A 22,585-nucleotide genomic window follows, 5' to 3' on the forward strand; every position below is an offset into this window, starting at 1 on the left:
TTCAAATCCTGGTTTGCCACTTACTAGTAAGTTATCATAGGCAAGTTACTTGCTAAACCTTGATTTTCTCTGCTCTTAAATGGGGTATCTGTGAGAATTAAATGAGACACTATATATGTGGAAGAACACTTAGTGCCACATATATAAGTAAAAAAATTAGCTGCTATTTTTGTAGCAGATGTTCAGAATCATAATCCTAAAAAACAGTTACAAATATTCCTTTGGTGCTAATGATCTTCGATTACAAAAGTCTAATTTGGGTTCAATATATTGTATCTGCTTATGTACAAAACTGCAAGTTTAACAAAATTTTTCAATCAAGATGCTCTAATGGCCTAAAAATTAAAAATAAATTAGAAACTATGATTCTACTCCTTTGAGCTATTTTTTAAATTTTATAACAGAAAAAGAAATCATGACCCTTTCTCTTTATTGGCATTAAACAAATTTAGACAAACATAAGCTAACATACTTATCTGCTATGAAGTTCTTTCTTCAGGCAGGATTTGAAAGTTGGATACTTCTGGACAGTTTTGTAACCCTGTGGAACAGAGGATCAAGCATACAGATGTACAGGAAGACAAACACAGCATGATTTCACTTACATGTGGAATCTAAAAAAGTCAAACTTGAAGTAGAGAGTAGAATGGTGGTTACCAGAGGTTGGGGTGTGTGTGAGGAAGGAATGGGGAAAAGTTAACCAAAAGATACAACGTTCCAGTTATACACTATGAATAATTTTTCAAGATCTACACAGCAAGGTGACCATAATTAATAACCATGCATTGCATATTTCAAAATTGCTTTAAAAAAGCAGATTTAAAATGTTCTCACTGCAACAAAAGTATTTGAGGTGATGGATATACAATGTATACCTATTTCAAAACATTATATTGTACCCCATAAGTATACACAATTATTTTTTGTCAATTAAAAATAAAAATTAAAATAATGTGCTATTAAAATGAGGGCCACAGGCATTTACATAAATAAATAAAAATAAAACATATAACATCTAAGAGCAAAATACAGGGTCAGATGTTTGGAATAGTTCATATTTAATTTGATCTTGCTACTCTAAAATTTTTGAAGAAAATTAAATGATTTTCAATGTATATCCCTTCAAGTCTTTGTGGCATCATCTAAAATGTTAGCAACTAACCACTAGGTGGCAGTTAAGTACACAGCATCTTCACACAGGCAGTTTGGATTTAAACTCATTAAAATTTTTAAAAAACATTGTCTAATATGAATTTTGACTTTTTGTATATACAACTTTTTCTCCTTTAAAATGTATAATTTTAGGGGTATTCTTGCCAAATATGGAAGATTGAATATTCTAGCTGTTAATTTTAATAGAAAAAATTTCTTTTTCCATTAGATGTATAAACATTTATGGATTCATACTATATTTCAATCTTTAAAACATATTTCTTGGGAAGAATCATTGAATTTCTAGTAATGACCTTTCAGTATAAAATGGTAACAGAAAAAATAGTTCAACACACGAAAAAAATTTTTAACTTATTTTCCATATAAAAAGTAATGAATATACAGTGACTTAGAAACCTCAGGTTGCCTAAAGAAAACATGTGCTTTATAAGATGAGAAACAGTGTTATTTCTTTGCATGCTGCCAGGTCTGAAAAGCCAATGTGCACACTGAATTTTTCAAAAATATCTGGCAACATTTTCCCCCACAACTGGGATAGAGACATTAACTGAATATGAAAATAAATTATTAGAAGTCAAACTGATTTTATATTTTTAAAAAAGTATTCTCTTTTATTACCTCAAGTTGTTTCTGAAATTAGATAAATCCTGTTTTTCTTTTCAAATAAAGTATTTAATATTTAATTTTTATATTCTTAAAATTTATATAAATTGTTTCTAAACCCACATGGATTTTTTCCATATCAATATGCTTAAAATTTGTAGTTTACCCGGAATCCTCTATGGAGTCTGTCTTTCATAATTCCAATAAATTCTTTATAACTTAATTGATCATCTTTGTCAACATCAAAAATCTTGAAGACAGTGTTCACTAAATGTGGTGAAAGTTTGAGTCCAGTAGCTACATAGACGGCACGTTTAAATTCATCTAGATAATGTCACATAAAAAGAAAAATAGTCTGTTAACATTTTTATAATATGTGTTAATTATTAGAAAAGTTGTAAAAAAAGTTGTTTTCTAAAAATGGATCATGACCTTATGCAACATGTCTTTTCATTAATCATGCTGTGTTTTAGGGAATAATTTTTGTGGTTGTAATGAAAAGAGACAGGAAGTAGCTGTATCTTAGGTTAATCATACAATCATAATCCATGAATGTTTAATGAACACCTACTGTCAGTGACAGATACTTTAGAAGTTATTAAGATAAGTTGTCAAGAAACTTAGAGTTCAGATGGGAGATGAGACACCTGTCCAAATAGTCATTACACCGGCCACACAAAAAGTACCAACAAGGTGTTATGAGAATTAGGAGATGCGTGAGTACTTCTGTCCCGTGTATGGAGTAGGAAGAAGAGAGAGAAGAGCGGTGATTAGGAAAGGCTGTGATTTTGTATTTGGGCTGAGCCCGGAAGGATAGATGATTTCAGCTTGCAGAGAAGAGAGAAATGGCACATGAGATGGCATGAATGAACTAAGGCATGTGGGGACACAGGGCAGCATAAAGCACATTCAGAAAACAATGGGGATCCTGGTTTGGGCAGAGCCAGGGGACAGACAGGATCTGTAGGAAGCTCTGCATAGGGACCGTGAGGCGAGGAACCTGTACATTCTTTAATGGGCAACTGGAAAATTTAATAGTTTTCCGGAGAAGGTTGTAGGAAGGTTAATTTGTGTTTTAGAAGATTATTCTGTGAGCTCTCTAGGAAACATTGGTGAGGAAAGTAGCTAGTACCAGGAATGCCACTTTGGTTGCCACTGCAGTAGTCCTTCTAAAAGGTAATAACTTGAATAAAGGTGCCAGTAGTGGCAAAAGAAAAGAAAGGGATGGACATATTCCTAGCAACTGCAAGACAAGTGACACAATTAGTTTTTTTCATTTCTCAGTTCCACAAAGTAAAAAAGCAACTTTCCATTCTCAACCAAGTGAGCAGATACTGATTTTTTTAAAAAACGTTGATTAGGTTTATCATGGAAATACAGGCTGGTCTGTAAAGGCAGGGCTCCCAAAAGTTTTGATTTTAAAACACTAAAATGGGTTGAGAAGGTGCCATATTTGAATGTCTACACTAGAGAAAGGGTAAAATATGAAATTTTTTCAGGTTTCTCTTACTCAATGGATAAATGAATGAGGCCACATGATGGAGTCAATATCTGTGTCTTTGGTAGAGACGGAATTGTCATCAGCATTTAGGGGCTGCAGCCTGGCTTCTCCCTAGAACTTGGTAATAAAAAAACTAAGACTGTCCTCTGAGATTTAACCTTGGGATAATAGCAGAGACAGGCAATCACCTTACAGACATAAAGTCCCCATAGGGCAAGAATAAAGAGATATGGCCATGAGGGGAGGGAGCATGATCACAGCCAGGGAATCCTAGAAAAGTACCTGGCCTGTTAAACCTACAGGGAAAGGAGCTGGTTCTGAAGGCAACAGCATTCTGAACTCTATGACAGTTGTATTTCTTTGTAAATTAAGCAAAATTGATATTGAATTTTATACATCATTCTCAAAAGTCAGTCAATGTAAGTCTATGGCTAAGAGGTAGCTCTGCTGACAAAACTCGGGTTTCTGAGTTGGCAGGCACTGAATCAGTAACATAAATACCATCCTGTGGGAATGTCTGGAGCATGGCCAACTGGTTCTTCTGTAGGTGGACGCATGTCCCCTAGTGATACCAAGTGGCCATGAAGTTTCTTCTTCTTTGAACTTTTACAAACATCATTAGCTTTTCCCCATGATATGAAATTAAGGGCAAAAATAAATTCAATATGAAAATTTAGCACATTTCTCTAAACTTTGCTTAGTTTTCTTTTAAGTGTCAGAACTCATTTCTCATTGAAAGTATACACCAGACTTTCAGGCAAGTTGGGTGATATGATATGAAATATTTAAATTATTGCCAAAATCTCTAGAATCAATGTAGGATTATTTTTTGCTTTTTTTTTTTTTTTTTTTTTTGGAGTTAGGGTCTTGTTCTGTTGTCCAGTCTAGAGTGCAGTGGTGTCATCATAGCTCACTGTAACCTCAAAATCCTGAGCTCCACTGATCCTCCTGCCTCAGACTCCTGAGTAGCTGGGACTATGGGCACACGCCACCAGACCTGGCTAATTTTTCTATTTTTTGTAGAGACATGGGTCTTGCTATATTGCTCAGGCTTGTCTCAAACTCCTGGCCTCAAGCAATTCTCCCACCTCAGCCTCCCAAAGTGCTAGGATTATAGATATGTCACCACACCCAGTCTAATTTTTGAAAGATGATTACTTACCTTGCCCTATAGAACGACTTGCAAAGTTATACATATTCAGGGCTATTGCAAAGTCTTCTAGGTTGTTAAGAAACTGGAAAAATGACCTGAATTCATCAAATGTGATGCCCTATATTGTGAAAATAAATGTAAATATATTTAATATTACAAAATTTATTAAAATAAGTTTCTACACTTAAGAGAAATAAACAGATTAAGCATCTGCAATATATCTTATAAGTAAACATTTCCAGGGTATATTGTGAAACCTTCTTTCTCCAAATGGAATGTAAAATTAACTCAGACTTATTTCCACTGGGTGATGTTGTTACCATTACAATAATAAATGAAAATATTTTTTAAACACTGTCACGTTAGCACAAAGTTCCAAAAAATGCTACAATAAAAATGAATAAAAAAATTTCAATTTTGAAAACTCTCTATTTTAGGCCTGAATTTTTTTAAACCCTAAAAATAAATATGATGATAAAGAATTTAAAAAACAGAAGGAAGTCATTAAAAACAATTTCCCCTGCACATGTACTCCTCAAATATGATTCAGCATTAGATCATTAATGTCTTTATAATGACAATGCAAACTCAAAATGTTGATTCAGCGTCAACCTAGTATGTTTGTGCTTGTTCCTGTCATGATAACATTGCCAGGACAGCAGGAGGAAGTGCAGTGACTGAAGATACAGCTCTGGGAGACCCAACTAAGGGCTTGTGTGGGATCATGTAAAGCTGCGGTCCCCAACCCCCAAGGCATGGACTGCTACCGGTCCCTGGCATGTTAGGAACTGGGCTGCACGGCAGGAGGTGAGTGGCAGGAGAGCAAGCGAAGCTTCGTCTGTATTTACAGCCGCTCCCCATCGCTTGCATCACCACATAAGCTCCGCCTCCTGTCAGAACCGCTGTGGCATTAGATTCTCACAGGAGCACGAACGCTACTGTAACCTGTGCATGCGAGGGATCTAGGCAGCATGCTCATGGGAGAACCCAATGCCTGCTTATCTGAGGTGGAGCTGAGGGAAGTGATACTAGCACTGGGGAGCAGCTGCAAATACAGATTCTCATTAGCAGAGAGGTTCGACTGCACAATAAATGTAATACACTTGAATCATCCCCAAACCATACCCGCCCTGGTTGGTGGAAAAATTTACTTCCATGAAACTGGTCCCTGGTGCCAAAAAGGTTGGGGACTGCTGATGTAAAGAACTGGTGGTCAGAGCGGCTTCTTCTGGAATGTTATATGTATAAAGTGAAATTACTGCCCTGGCTGTTACTTCAGTTAAATAGTTATTTAAAATAAGAACAATGTATCTCACAGGATACAAATTTGAACATGAGGAGCTGCATTTAATTAATGTGTTCTCCTCAACGAAATTAATATAACTGAGAAAATACACAGAGAAAAGAGCAGAAGGCCAAGGGCTTAGGTTTAACAAATTCTGGCTTTAAGATGGGGGTAAAAGACAAAGAGACACTAGCAAGGCAGTGTTGCAAAGCTAGGGAAAGAACCACAGGACTCTATTTTCATATAAGCCAACTACTGATTAAATGACTTAGTACCAAAAGACCCAATTTTTGGTATACATTATTTCTACTTTAATTACAACTCTTCTGTTACTTTCAACATGAGAATCCTATTGTCTTTTCATATTTTTCACTTCCCCTTTCCTTGTATTTCTTTATGGCCTCTCCAATCCTGGATCCTGTTTTGTGACCCGATCACACCTGCCATGTTTTCTAGAGAGGGCTGTTTGAATCAGGTAGGGAGACTCCACCAGAAGGGGTAGGCCTTGATGTGGAGAGCTTGTTGCCAGGGAAATGGGTCACTGCTCTGGTCTGTACCAGTCCATGCTGCCATAGCAACAGTCTCTGTCTCAGGGGAACAGGTTATTGTTGGTAAAAGTAAAAAACAGGAGGATGAGATATTTTTAAGCAAAGGGTTAAAAAAAAAATCAATGTTTTCGGGGAGCATGAAATTAAGAAACAAATTTTAAAAATGACAGAATACAATGTTCAACATCTGAACTTTTAGCTTTACAAGATGGCTTCTCAGAATAACCACATAATGCAAATATTAACAGGGAAGTAGTATAATTATCAAATTTAACTTATTCCTAATAAATCTGATTCCCTCCTAATCCCAAATTCATGGTCTTGCTTGGCTCAGTAAATGGCATAATTGATTTACCTTGTGGTTCAGGCCAAAGCTTCAGGAGTTCTTGATTCCTCTTTTTCCTTCACATTGAAATATAATCCATGAACAGGTTCTATCAGCTCTACTATTTAAATGATTCAATATCTGGCCTCTTTTCTCTACTTTTACCCTGGTCCAAACCATGCTTATCTCTCACCTAGACTCCTGTAATAGCATCTTATATTGTCTCTTTCTTTCAAAGTTGGGCCAGCTGAAGTCTGTTCTGTTATGTAGCAGCCCAGATGATCTTTTGTAACGTGAATCAGAGTAGGGGCTGCATCTGAGTGTCCCAGTAGACAGTCAACACTTAACTGAATGAATGAATGTCATGCCTATGCTCTAATGCAAGGTTGGCACACTTTTTCTGAAAAAGCCCAGAGAGCAGATATTTTCATTTTTGCTGGCTATCTGCTCTCTGTTGCAGCTATTCCACTGTACCATAATAGTGCAAAAGCAGCTGCAGACAATACTTTAAGTGAATGAGCATGGCTGTGTTTCAATAAACTTTATTTACAAAAATAGGAAGTGATGTGGTTTGTTGGCCTCTGCTTTAAAGTTTAAATGCTATAGTGGCTTCCCATCACTCCTAGAGGCTCTATTAGAATAAACTCTGAACTCCTGACCCTGGCCTACAGGGTCCTAAAAGACCTGGCCCCTATCTGTCTCTCCTTCCTCATCTACTACTTTCCTGTTCACTTACTTTGTCTTTTGGCATTTGCTTAAATAAACCAAGCTTTCTGTCCTCAGGCCCTTGGTGTCCTCTGCCTGGAATGCTCTTTGTCCAGATCTTTGCACAGCTCACTCCTCATAGTCTCTCCTCAAAAGCCACCTCTTCAGCAAAGCTCTCCCTGACGGTCTCCTTTGTGTCCAGTACCCATGACCCTTGGTCCCCTCCATAACATTTATCATTACCTGAAAGTATGTCATTTTTTTGTTTACTTATTTTGTTTCTCTACTAATATATATTAATATTTCCATGAGAGAAGGATTTTGCTTATATCGCCACTTTAACTCCAGTGGCTAGAATAAGGCCTAGTAAATAGTAGGTGCTAGATAAACAAATGAAAATGAAAGTATTTTAGAAATGTAAAGTGCTATTCAAATAATAGTAGTTGTTATCCTTTTGGAGAGGAGATAAGAGGTGGAGGAAGGGAAAGACCTAAGTAGGGTGTGGAAGGAATATCACTGGCTTGGAAAGCCTTCGGTTTGACTCCTTGGACAAGTGTGTAAGGAAGTAAAGGCCTCGGCTTCCCTTATTCCAAAAGAAAGATGTCAAACCTGGAAGGTTGTTCTGAGGATTGATGAGGTAATGCAGAAAGAAATCAATGAGAATCGATCACTGCTGGTTCACTTGTGAAATTTTCCTTTTCTACCTTAATGATTTGTAGGACTTAAAATATTTCAATCAATCAGAAGGTTTCAGAAGCTGAACTTAACTTTAAAAAAGTTTTATTTTGAAATAATCTTAGATGTAAAAAACAGGTGCATAAAGCACTTCAAAAAGTTCCTATAAATTCTTCACCCTGGAATTTAACCTTTTGAATTACAGATTTTGATAAGTTTCCATTTAATAAAAGAAAAAAATATAGATTCAAGGTCCTAAATAGTACTTTAGTAGCTTGATAAAGTAGTATAATTTCCAATATTTATTTTTAGGTAAGTATCTATGAATTAGAAAAATTCAGTTTAACATGCAAAACAGATAAAAGAACTCTGATTTCGAGAGAATGTAAAACTAATGGCCAAATGCATCCAGTCCTTTTCCTCTCATTCCTTAGTAGACAGGGAGGATTGTTAACATTGTCATAGTGTATCCATTCTAAACAGAGTCAAACTATTTGCAGGTTTCTCTTGGGCAGATTAACCTGATCCTTCTCTAAACACAAATAGAAGGCCATATATCCAAAACATCCCATGCTTGAAGGGGTACTTGTAACACCAGTTCTATTTGGTTGCAATGATGCATTGAAATACCAATAGATAATGCAACTGCTCAGAAGCGCTGACACCGCATTTGTTACTAAACAAATAGACAATCAGTTGTCCCAGGTCCCTAACTATTCATGCCATCCAAACTCTCTGAAAAACCTCACTTTAACCAATGATAAGATCACTCACTCATCAATGGCAGTCTTCAAATGACCTTTTACTAAGGGTGTTATAGAAAGGAACAGAGTGTGACAGAAATGATGTAAATATAAACGGTTTTTTATGAGGTGATGTTTAGGGAGTAGTCAAAGCATATAGTTCAGTGGAATTCTCTTGAAAAATGATATTCTTAATTTGAATAAAACAACTGCTAATAGCCTTAAGTGTTTTCAGCATAGTTAAGAAAAATATGGCTCTCTACCCAGAATTTAAAATTAATTTTTAAAAATTTAGCCAGAACACTTAGGACACAGAGGAAAAAGAATAAAATATATACAAGATATCTTTTAACCCACAGAGGAGCAAAAAAACTAACAAAAGGGCAATGTGTTTTACAGACATAATTACAAGCTATTAATAATAACATACGAAACAAAATAAACGTAGGGGATAGATACCTTTTCTTCAGGTATACTGTAACGCACATTTTCCAAAAATACTGATGTATTTTCCACATTTGTATATCGTAAAAGAATATGAGCAAAATCTTCTTCACTGATAGTATTCATTCCATTAGAGTAGGAAAGGAATTCTATTTCTAGAACTTCTGTTTGGAGGTTATCCATGAATCTATGACAAAAATACAATAAAGAATGAACAAGATAAATGAAGAGTAATGGTAACAGAAAATTATCAAATATTCACAGGCATAGAAAAGGTCCTATGGAAATAATTATATGATGACACAAAGACTCATAAAATCTCTCTCTGTAAATGGGAAAAAAAAGAGAACAAGATATGAGAAGTGTTGCCACTTGCTGACTGTAGCACATGGGGCAAATAATTTAGCCTCTCAGGGCTTTGGTTTCCTCGTCTATAAAATGGGTATAACAAAAGTACCTTGTAGAGTAATAGTGCTACTTAAACTGCTTGTTATTATTATTGTGGCTTATTGAGACTAAGGAATTGGCAACATACTTTCTTCTGCATATACAAGAGACAACAATCAATCCAGATAGCCAGACTTTTTTTTTAACCATCCACAGTAACTTCCTGTTATAATTCTCAATATAAGCATTGGTATATAGGTACTGATGGAAGTGGGTAATTGTTATACAGAATACCTTCAGTTACAATGGAAGTAGCAAAGAGGAGCGTATCATTGGACAAGATAATTTCCAAAGATCCTTCTGATTTTAGCATGTTAACAATTTTCAATAAAAATATAAAAATTAAGCTCACTTATAAAAATCTTCAAAGTTGAGCTCAGCTTTTCCTTTCTTTCCAAAAAAGTGTACAAGAAGTGTAGTATCAGTTACTAAACTTGTGATGTCATCAGCACGCTTAAAAAAAACCATAATTTAACAGTTAGCTCCAGTAAAAGAAACAGAACAGGCATACTCAATGTTGCTCAAACAATTTTGTTACCAACATAGAAATATCAAGACATAAATACATTAACATTATAATGAGTTTTACAGGCTACATTGTGAAATTACAGTTAAATGCAATTACAGTTAAAATCAAGGTCAAATTTTAATAATAGAACTTTGAATGAAAGTGAACTTAAAAAAATTTTAAAGATATTATATTTTAAGAAGTTTTCAACCTCAAATTATGCACATAGGGTTCTATACTTTAAATTATCTAAAATAGTTGAAATCCTTTAGTAATCATCTAAATATTCTATTTCTATTTAAGTAATTTGGCCTGGATTTTCCTAATCAACCTGAAAAATCTATTTTTTATGATGTTCAAAAGAGGTAAATTGTTCAGACATACTGAATATATGGGGCAGACACAAGAGTAGCCCAAGCTTCACAAATAGCTTCCTTTAACCATGATACTTTCCCACTATATTACATAATTATGATACTTAAATGGATACTGTATTTTGAAAGAGAAAACTGTAGTAATAACATTACCTTGGAATTTATATCATCTATAATTCTTTCAAAGAAAAGTCTTATATAATTTTTTGAATTGATAAAAAATAAATTCCAGAGGACTTTTCCTTCCCCACTCAACTGGACAAACTAAGTTCCAACAAGTGCATTCTTTAAACTGCTTGATTACAGGCCTTATAAAGTATGATAACCTATAAAATCTTCCACCTTTCCTATAATATAGCTTTACAGGTCTTCCTTTTCCCTCTATCCCTCTTTCCCTTTCTTCTTCAGTTTGCCATTAACTCATACCTACTTTATAAAGTACTACTTTTGTACTCAGGTACAAAAATCATAAAATTCAAATGATTGTAACTGTCCTATATATCATCCTAGAAAATGTAAGAAAAATAAGAGTTTAAATAATACTATCATTTTTTCTATTTAAGAAAAATAGCTGACATCCACTAAAGGTACATAGTTGAAATGCATACTTCTTGACCAGAATCCTGACAGCATGCCATAGAAAATATAAGACAGAAAACAAATACTTCTCTACAAAGGATGGATCTTCTATGGTCCTTGACCAAAAGTCTCATTCACCCATCTCCCACACACTAAATTCTGATAATCCATTGATTCTTCATACTCCTCTTTCCAATCTTTCACAAAGATAGCTATTTTATCCTTCATAATATTTGTTAGATCTTTATTTCCTTTCTCCCTGGACCAAATATTATTATTCTCTTCTATGATTAGTATGGAGTAATAGAGACCACATCTTCTGATTTCCCCACAGATGCCCCCTTTTAATGCATTAAACTGTTTTTTTAGAGTGAGTTCTTTGATAACCCATGTCTCTCTTAAAAACTCCAGCATGTAGGGTATCTGTCTATACTATCAATTGTCTGAAATTGTTGAAATTCATTAGTAATCATCTAAATATTCTATTTAAGTAATTTAGTTTGGGTTTTCCTAATCAGTTCCAGGATATAACCTCCTTCTAATTAGTTTGGAAGATCTCTACTACTACTTCTCACTTCACTTTGCTAAGCCCTAAGTATTCCAAACCTGAAAAGTTCCCTATGATAACAACCAACTTCTTTGAAGATCTGATAGCAGTTTGATCTGATTGCTAGTGGAAAAATAATACAGCCACGTAGCCAAACATCCCATATTATCTTTTAAATATATCTTCTTGAATAAACTTTTTATGAAAGTCAAGGAATAAATAGTAGTGGTGCCAGCCTTTCAGGGCTCTATATGTGAGAGGAGACGAGTGTAATTTGAGTAGCTCTCAAAGGCAATATTTTCCCCAGAAGCTTTAAGATGAAAAGGCAGATTGCTCTAATAGAGAAGACAGGATTTAAAATCAGAAGACCTGGGTTTACTGAGTTTTTTTGACCTTCAGCTTCCTTATCTGTAAAATGGGAATAATTCTAACTATAACAACAATTTTGAGGATGAAGTTAGAGTGTCAATAAAGCATACAAACGTTATTGGTAGTCATAATATGCAAATAGTTTTTGGGAAAAAAAGACATCTATGTTAATTACAGATACTCTCTTGCGATTTAGTATACTCTAGTTTAATCAGTTTATTATCTTAAATTAAACAGCTTAAATTAGTAGGGGGAGGAAATATTTCAGAGGTTATTTCATGCCTAAGTGAAACGTAAGAATAGAGGCTGTAGCCTACAAGTATGAAAAACTAGGGTATCTGTCTGGACTAGAGGAATGGGGCAGGAGGAAAGTGGATAAGAAGGGGAGATAATGTTTTTGAAAAAGTTGCTTACTTCACAAATAAGCAGTATTGTGGTGAACAAATAAAATGATGAGTTCAAGAGTCAGACTGCTGGCTTGGAATCCTGACACTTCTCATTATTTAAGTGACACTGCGGAAGTTAATCTCTTTGAGGATATTATCTTCAGGAATAATATTAATAATAGTACCTATCCCAAAGGGTTGTAGTAAGGATTAGGTAACACATGTAAATCACTTAGCACTGTGACTAGCATATTGTAAATGCTCAACAAATGTTACCTATTATTATTTATTTTTGTAAAAATAATATATTTTAGGAATTTGAAAAAGGACAAGACAGAAAAGATAATAATATTGAAGCTTAATGGAAAAAATATTTTTACATGGTACACTCTTACTTCTAGTATGCTATTGAAATTACATGTTACATAGGTCTGAAAAAAAGCCTTAAAGTGAGAGGTTACAGGAACACCAAAAGGTAGTGAACTCAGATAACATAACTAAGGAACGTTTTCCTCTAGTGTTGTGATGTCCTTTACCTTAAGACACAATACACTAAAATGATATGGCTTTGTTTTATACAGTTTTAAAATAATAACCTCATTCAGCCAGTTTTTCTCATGCCCACTGAGCAGAGCAGATCTTCACTTACAGTCTTTCAGCATCGAAATCTTATTAGTTGTATATTGTACTTATTCAGATAACCCAGATCCACAGAGGCATAAGTAACAGCTTGATATTAGAGAATAAAATTAGAAAATGGAAATGGGAAAAACTTTTCTTCCCATTCAATGAAACATAGTACAGCTCAGTCATTGAAAACTACACCAGTGTCCTTGGTATCCTAACTGTGTTATATAACTTAAATCACCCGAGGGTTGAGACAAAAATAGAGACTTTATCCCTTTGATTCTAGTGTTCATTGTTAAAATAAAATGAATTCAGGTGTTTTCATAACAAAGGGAGAAAAAGCCACAAAAGAACCCATGGGCCATTTACATGAAAGTCTATTATCTTTGTTTTGATTAAAAATTATTTTAAATCATTTCAAAAATAAGTTGATAAATCTACATGACATACAAATATGCCCAACTATTAAGACAATGAGTTTTAAGATATTCTTTCAACATATTTTTATTGATTACAATGTGATGATAATCTTAAGCTCTATCCAAGGGCTGGAGGAAACCTTCAAACTCTTGATTTTGTTAACAAAGTTTTTGAATAATCTACTGAAATTTATTATGGATAAGTAGAGTTTAAAGCAAATAAGACAAATTTTAAATTTCATCTGTAGGACTCAAAATAGTGTTTATAATTTTAGCACTGACAGATTTACTCAACAGTTGCATGATATGCTTATCATGTTGTACTATGAATTTATTATGTATGATTTTGGTTAGAAAGTGGTATCAGCTGTGGCATATTCAAATTTTCACTATATGGTTTTACAACAATTGAAGACACAAGGTTTTACTATAATTGAAAAAAATCCATAATTAGAAATAACTCTGGAATAGAATATGAGATGCTAATATCCTGTTTACCTATAATATTTAAAGAGAATTATTTTATCTCAATAATTACATATTAAATATATAACAAAAATGCAAATACAAATAGATTTCTAAGCCCTCTCTCTGAATCAATTTGAATCTTGAAATACTAATACTATACACAATTCTATGTTATGCTGGTATTCATAGTAACCTATAAGGAATTACAATTAGTTGTAACTGAACTATAGTTAATTCTCATTTATTCTTCTCTCTAATGTGGGAGGGTAGTAACAGAGATAATCTCCAAGTAATTATTTTACTTTGGAACACAATATGTTTTTTCTTTTACTCTTTTTCCGTTCTTCTTTCTTCTCTTCATCAGATTTACTTTCATGATATTTGAGTGAACTCATTAATTAATTTAGCAGCTTATGATCATAGTGTGGATTGACTGCAGCCAAGGAGGCACTGGTAAACTGGTTCTTCAGAAAAAAAAGGGACTGATTTGTAGTGTTTGCCAATTTCTGTGGTATTAATACTCCTATCATGGCCACTTTCAAGGTACTAAAGGAATGTCCTACAATTCTGAATTGGAAAGATATGTACACAGTTGGCTCTGGAAAGCTGTAAAAGCCATCCAGCTCCAGCACATCTCCAATAGAGCCATAAACATTTTCCAAAGATCTTACACAAATCACATCATCTTCTGAGTATATAAGACCTGACTGGACTTCTGATATTAAACCTCCCAAGATTTAAATTAAATTCAATATCTAATTAGCAGATTTTGTCTAACTGTGAGGATTTCTAACAGAGGTGGGATTAAAGATAGCTGGAGGGTGGGAGGTGGGCACCGTAGTGTGGACAGAGACGACAGTGACATGACTCTCAATTTGAAGCCTGGAAGCCAGGCCACAGTTGGCTTGCAGGGACTATTAGGGGCAGCATTCCCAGTCACACTGACTACTACGTACCTACATAAATGATTGCAAAATAAACACTTCTAAAATATATGTAAATGGTCACCTGCCACTTTATACCTAAAATTGGCTCATATTTAAAAGCTAATTTTAAAAGGTAATGGTTAGTTATACTTACATCATGTGTATATATCATTGGCATATTAAACATGGGGCAAATGCTTTATTTATTTGCTTTGGGACTTTAAAATTGAGCAAAAGTGACAAAATTAACATTTTCAAGTATTTGCCATAGTACAACAGGGAGGCCAGCTGAGTAACACTGTATATATAGACAACAGCAGTCACAACTGATTCCAGTTTACTTCTCTAAATACTTTTAGGTGTAACTCTTAAAAGTCAAATTTAAAGCTTAGAAAAAGAAATGGGAAGCCCACTTTTTTAAAAAAGAGAGATAATGAAAAATAAATCTCTTAGCATTTATTGAAAATTCTCTGGTAAGACTGATAACCACCTCTAACACATTTCTTAGTTTTAATTATAAAAATTATTAATAGGAAACACAAGATAGTGTTTAATCTACAAGATAGAGCCAGCTTTCAAAACCACAAATCCCTGCTGACAGTGGTATAACAAGAATGGGGTGGTGGAAGCAGTGTGCCCCAGATGCAGCAATAAATAAAGTGCTGGTCTGTATCAAATTCAAAAACAATAATAAACTGAAGTAAGGTCAGTCTGCTTTTTATTTTCACCATGTACTGGCAATCTTAATGTCAGTTAAAATACTGCTCCCTTCCTTGACTGACTGTTCCCACCATACCTTCTCACTCCCTGCTCCTTACACCTGACCTTGGAAAGCCCCTCACTACCAATATCAGGAAATTTAATTGTTTAATGTAACTCTAAAGAGTGAGCTATATTTGACCGGGTGAAACATTTCAGCATTTCATGTCACACTGTAAACTGTAAGGTTAAAAAATTCAGTGAAACTGTAAAGTATTATTTTCAAATTTCTAGAAAGTAATCCTTAAGTAAAAATTAACACCATTTCCTTTTAATGAAGTTGGAAAGTCACGTTTTATACAACAAGCAAGTTGATTTAGCATAGACTATTAAAGGTGACCTTGCAGCCCCATCAGCACAGCCTACATATTCAAAGACACAGTTTATATATAGTAATTATTGCTGTACTAAAAAAAAAAGGAAAATATAAAATATATTACTGGTTTCATCATTGTGACTCTAAAATGAAATGAGGACTAGAGTAACAAAGTGGCAAGTAGTACAAGGACCTTGTTGAGGTTTAATTATACCTCTGCGAGGTCTGAAAAGAGTGCTTGGCTCGTGTTACGTCTCAGTGTATCCCAATAGCTTCTGGAGACAAGTTCCTCAGCATCTGTTTTAAGTACCTGCAGAAGTTTTAAGAAGCACAACTGAAATCTAAAGAATAGTCACTAAGAATGACAATTTAGACACTTTAAATCGCTTCTAAACAACCTTGAAAAGAAAAGAAAACATATTAGCTTACCTTTTTTGTTTTCTGCTGTGCACAACAGCATTATATTTCATTGCCTGTAAACCCAATGTACTTTCAAAGGTGTAATGGTATATAACCACTATTTCTAAGTACAATGTATCTTGGTCAAAAAGAATCAAATTCTCCAATCCCTTCCTCTGCCCTTCTACTAAAACACACATAACTTCTAAGAAAGCATGAAATAAAATTTTATTCCCACCTGGGTGAAGTAGATTAATTTGGAGTAGATTTTGGTAATTTTGCAGCAACCTATTAAAAATCATGCTTAATTTAAAAATGAATTATTGCTGGCTATCATACATCTTGATAGTGTTATCAAAGAATCCAAATGACCTTATCCATACTTTAGAGAAACAAAGTTTAAATTAATCCAAAACTTGTCAAAAAGAAATATACCCATTTAAGTCAAAGCACCCAAAATGACTTGGGATTTGGTCAGTATGTCAATTGTGAATGAATAGGGTACTTTCTGATCTTTGTTACAGGGATAGAATACTAGCTCTTATCTCAGTATTGGCTAGTCTAAAGGAGATAACAAGATTAAGAGGTGTAGTCTAATCTTCCTAGGAAAATGTCAAACTGCACACCTAATTTGGTTCGCTATAAACAAAAATAGTTAAACAGTTTCTGTCAAGATTTGGCAGGGAAGATCTCCTAGGTTCTCAGGCTTGGTGGTCTTTTAGTTATTGTGAGAAGAAAATGCTGCATGATGTACTTAAGAGTGACAGGTTGATAACGAGAGAACTTTCTTTTTGGTCTTAATTTTTGAAAGTCTAGTGCCACTAATAAAAGTATAGTGCATCTAGGAATTATTTCAAAGATCTAAGTTTTAATTCACTATTATTAAATAGAAAACATTGCCTACTGCCCATATCTTAATAAAATCTTAATAAAGTATTATTTAGCAGGAACCATTTATATAACAGACGTAAATATTACCATAACTATAAATGTGGCAACATGACAGAGAATCTGCTCAGCACTGCCTTTATAATCAAATAAGCTTTAACTAAGCAGTTATAAACTAAATAGGCAAAATTAGCTAAATATAGAAAACAGTTCATTTTCTTTCAAATAGGTATGGAATAACCTCAATAAAAACAAACTAGATTAAATGCTTACTCTGCAAACATCATCTACATGTTTTGAATGTGCATGCATTTTTAAATTGCAACTCAGAAGGTTAACACATGATAAAGAAAGGGATTGTTAAACCTATCGAACTAGAAAATGAAGCTTACTGTGCACTGTTACTAGGAGAGTAATAGGAATGATTCATTTCGTGAGGCCATGCCTCTTCCCTACTTCCAAACACTGGTCACCATCATGCACATGCATCATAAATATAGTTACAACATATTAAGAGATAAAATTAGTTTAACAAACCACATTATGTTGTAAACATAGAAAAGAAGTAAATATACTGAGATACATTTAATATAATATATATAATATAATTATCTTTGAATGGTGGGGCTAAGATATATTTATTTTCTTCTCTTTGCTTTCCCATATTTTAAAATATTTTGAAAATGTGTATTTATTTATCAAGATAATATACAACTTTTTAAATTAAAAAAATCTTATTTAGAACATAACAGCTTTGTAAGTCCCCTCCTGCAGAAAGCTTTCCCACTCATTATTTAGCTCCAGAGATTAACTTACACTAGACTATATGACAGAATTTCTATAACTGGATATATTTGTTTTTGTTTTCTCTTACACTGTCTTTTAAATTATAAAGACTTTAAGGGAAGAAACAATCTTGACAGCAACTATTACTTCAGGAAAAAACAGCTAACAGATCAGTGATGTGCATGGTACATTCATTGGTGCTTATATATGTGTCTGTTCTGGAGCCAGTATTTAATTTTTTAATCAGTAACTTGAATGATGAAATTAAGAGTAAATTTGCAGAACATGCAAACTGGTAGAAAGTTTTTACACCTGAAAAATATAATAAAATATTTAAAATAAGCTTAAAGTAGCCATGAAAATCAGATTAGATTTTAACAGCAAAGCAAATACAAAACCAGAATATGTGCATACAGGCTAAAGACAGAATGATAGGGCAAAATGCCCAAGTGTAACTGAGCATCAAGGTGCTTTTGATACACATAATTATGATGCTTTGATATGTAAATAGGCAATCTGCAAAGACTTCCTGAAGTCTACTCAGTTACCTTTGATTACTGTCTGAGCTACAGGCCCCTTTACCAGAGTGACACATTAAGTGTAGACCTTCATTAAAAGAGATAAAAGAATATATAGATAGTTCAGAAGAACTTCAAAAATGGATGGCAAAGGCAAAATGATGTTCTGAATTTACTGGCTCTGTAAGTCGGATATATTTTTTGCCTAAGTTCAGAGGCAATTTTGGTCAAAAATTTCCTATGCTTTTCTGGCTGAGCCAAAGCAGGATCCTATTCAAGGCATTCCATGACATCTATGACTGAAAAGTAAGGAGGAAGGAAAGAAGGAAGGAAGAAAGGAACAAAGGAAGGGAAGAAGAAAAGAAGGAAGAAACTTCAGTGGAAGGTAGTTCTGCTTTCTTTAACAGGATGTGGCAACCCTTGGAGCAGGGGTCCATAGGCCTCAGTCAAACAAAGCCAGCACAAACTGGTTGCTGCTGAAAATTGACCTTTTTCCTCACTTTATTGCTAAAAATTACACCAAAGGGTAGAGATTTAACATGCTAATGAGACTACAACCCATGAAGAAGCATGTCATAGTGCTACATAGGCGCCAAGAAAAATCCCCACCTCCACGTGCATATGGTCACCCTTTTCCTGCCTAAGCCTCTTTAAAACTCTCCCTGAACTCCCCTTGGGGAGCAGTCTGAGGATTTTTCCTTTGTGCTGTCTCCCTTGTGTTCAAACATGAGCCCCAATAAAACCTTGTCTGTGACTCCTGTTCAGCTAATTTATATTGCATAGAGAGCCCTTTTGTTGGGCTGGTAATTAAAAAAGGAAGGAGGGAAGAAAAAAGAAGTTAGGAAGAAAGAAGACTGATTTAGAGATGGTACTATATCACTGTGGTAAACAGAATAATGGCTCCCGAGAGTTGTCCATGTCCAGTCAGACAAATACCCTATGTAAAGTTAGGGTCCGAGAAAGGTTATATTCAGAGATTAGACAAACTAAGGGGAAAAAAAATAAGAGCCCATAGAAGCAGATAGTAAACTGTCTTTATTATTAGTGATCTTTAAGACACACACACACAGAAATAAAAACAAATAAATGAAACTATACCTTTGTAATTTGTGCCACTATGACAACTGTAGCCTTAAAAACTGTAATCTGCTAACTACAATTTAAAGTTACGCAGGACTGCACCCCACATGTATCACAGAAAGAAAAAGAAAACTAAGCACAGTCCTCCAGTCCTTTCAGGAAGAACACACCCTTAATCTAGCTAGTCCTTAAAAAATCCCCACAGAGAATGAAAATTAGTGCAACCAATATGGCAAACAGTACGGAGGTTCCTCAAAAAACTAAAAACAGAACTACCATATGACCCAGCAATCCCACTGCTGGGTATATCTAAAGGATGAGAATTCAGTATATTGAAAAGATATTTGCACTCCCATATTTATTGCAGCACTATTCACAATAGCCAAGATATGGAATCAACTGAAGTGTCCATAGATGGATGAATGGATAAAGAAATGGTGGTAAAACTGCTGGTGTCTTAGTATAAGTGAGGCGGTGTCACCAAAGACCAAAGTCATTACATTCTTCAGTAGTTGTTATATTCTTCAATTAAAAAAAAAAATTTCCACTTAAGAATGTACTTGCTGAAGAACAATAAAGCTTATAATTTTGTTAAACTAACTTTTGAGTACACATCTTTTTAGTATTTGGTATGATAAAATGGGAAGCATGCATAAAGCATTTCTGCAGCATACTTAAGTACTGTGGTTGTCTTCAGAAAGAACATTTGTGTGATGCTTTGTGTTGCAAGCTGAACTAGCCAATTTTTCATGAGCCACCATTTTTACTTGAAAGAACTAACAGACAACCTATGGTTATTCAAACTTTGGTATTTGGCAGGCATTATTTTTGAAAATGAACCAAGTGAGCCTGTCATTTCAAAGTAAACAACTGACAGTATTTGTTGCCAAAATAACATATTGCAACAGATTGAATGCAAAAACAGCTATGAGAAACCAGCTGTCTTCTATTAAGCCAGACATTGAAGAGATTTGCAAAGAACATAAAACAATACCACTCTCCTCACTACATTTTTGAAAAGTTAGTTTCTGATAAAAAATGTTTGTTAACATGTAAGGAGTTTTTTTTATTGTTATTTTAAATGGATTAATATCTTAAAATTCTGTTTTAATTTCTAACCGGTAAATATAAATAGATATTGTCCACATCAACAAAATCTCTTCTGGATTCTCAATAACCTTCAACAATGTAAACGGATCACAAGACCAAAATGTTTGAGAACCACTGCTTACAGTAAAAAAGTGGATGAATTAGGACTACATACAACAATGCAGATGAAATTGATTATCATGATATTGTGCCAAAAAAACCACAGAAAAATACATGTACTATGATGCCATTTATATGAAGTACAAAAATGGGTAAAACTAAACCATATTGTTTGGAATGCATAAGTAAATGGTAAAACCACAAAACAAAGAAGTTATTTACATATAAGTTATGACTATGGTTATCTTTTTGGGGACACCCAGGGATTATGACTGGGGACACATATGAAGGGGCTTCTTGTTGAATGGCAGTGTTTTATTTTTTGATCTATATGGCAGTTAAACTTTTATAATTGTTATTTTATATTTACACTTTATCTGCAGTAAATTTCTGAACTAAAAATGTATTTTAGAAATCAGGGAAAACTTCATCATTGCTATAGGAAAACACAGAAAACAGAAAAACAAAAAATAGAAAATAACACAAAATATTAATTAAAATAAAAGTGGTATAATTTATTCTGATAACTAAAATAGATTTTAAGGCAAAAAACATTTTTAGCAATCTAGGGATAGCATATAATAGAAGATTCAATTCACTAAGAAGATATGATCTATATTCGTATATAGGTAATAGCAATGATTTAAAATATCTAAAACAAAAATCAAGAAAAATATAAGTGGAAATTAATAAATCTAGCCTTATAATGTGTAAGTTAACATATCAAAGGACAGATCAAGCAGACAAAAACATTAGTAATAACAGAGAAGATTTAAAACACAAAATCAACATGCTTGGTAATATGTGCTTGATATATTACAACTCTGTACCCCAAATTGGAGAATATATATTCTTTTCAAATACAGATCATTTATGAAGATTGACATTGTTTTAGTTCATAAAACAAATCTCAATACATGTCAAAGAATTGGTATAAAAATTGGTATATTTTCTGACAGCAATGGAATTAGGGTAATTAAGAATAATCTAGAAAATCCTATAAGGCATGCCAAAGTCAAATATACTTGATTTTTGTAGTATTTATTTTCTCGACATTTTTACATTTCCCTTCATCACTCTGCAAAGATGAAATCAAGAGTTGACCATATGAGAAATATGAAAAGAATCAGGGTTATCTGGAACCGAAAAGGCTATAAAGTGACAACTGTCTCCATGAATACAAGGGAGTGTGCTCAATCTTGCACTGTAGCAGGAAATAATGTGATTAAATATAAGCAGAATCTACTGTAAGAGTGATTAAATTTTGGAACAGGCTACTACAGAGGTCACAGAATCCCTACCTCTATAGTAAAAGCCAAGAGGGTCTCTGTCTTTCCTGAAGAAACTTCCTCCTAAAGGTAGAAACTGGCTATTATAAACCTCAGGTTATATTTAGCTCTGTGATCTGTAATCAAATGAGATACTTGATCACTCCAGTTAATCTACAACTCTGAAAACCAGCAGACAATTGCCAGTTAATTCAAAACATTATACCAATAGATCTATGTAATACTTACATCAATGATATTTCATATACATTTTCAGGCTGATTATTTTTTTCTAATTTTAAATAAATTTTCATTGCTTGCAGTTTTTGAAAATAGTCATTCTTTACTGAGCAAAATTTTTTCTATTATAGGAAATGAAGTTAGTTTATATAACCAACTAAACTTTTAAGGGAGTTGAAAAATCATATAATCCATTTTAGACTGTGGATAAAAATGACATCAAGTTATATCATTTTAACATATGCATTTTATATTTGAAAAAAGCTATCTTCAGTAAAATAATAAAAGAAAAATATATATTACCACAATAAAATATA

General features: G+C 33.8%; 1 protein-coding gene across 2 annotated transcripts in view; it reads right to left on the reverse strand.

Annotated features, from left to right (window-relative positions):
• Positions 1-22,585, reverse strand: part of MICU3 (mitochondrial calcium uptake family member 3) — an 80,156-nt gene that overhangs the window by 2,544 nt on the left and 55,027 nt on the right. The window contains exons 9-14 of one of the 2 annotated variants that reach the window (XM_069485196.1): positions 16,095-16,190; positions 9,955-10,055; positions 9,171-9,342; positions 4,440-4,548; positions 1,943-2,100; positions 473-541 (exon numbers count right to left, since the gene is read on the reverse strand). In XM_069485196.1, the coding sequence (XP_069341297.1) occupies positions 473-541; positions 1,943-2,100; positions 4,440-4,548; positions 9,171-9,342; positions 9,955-10,055; positions 16,095-16,190 (705 nt within the window). The remainder of the gene's footprint in view (positions 1-472; positions 542-1,942; positions 2,101-4,439; positions 4,549-9,170; positions 9,343-9,954; positions 10,056-16,094; positions 16,191-22,585) is intronic. The other variant, XR_011235236.1, reaches the window with a different exon arrangement.

This window comes from Eulemur rufifrons, chromosome 12 (assembly GCF_041146395.1).
Source record: "Eulemur rufifrons isolate Redbay chromosome 12, OSU_ERuf_1, whole genome shotgun sequence".
In the NCBI taxonomy this organism is placed as follows: domain Eukaryota; kingdom Metazoa; phylum Chordata; class Mammalia; order Primates; family Lemuridae; genus Eulemur; species Eulemur rufifrons.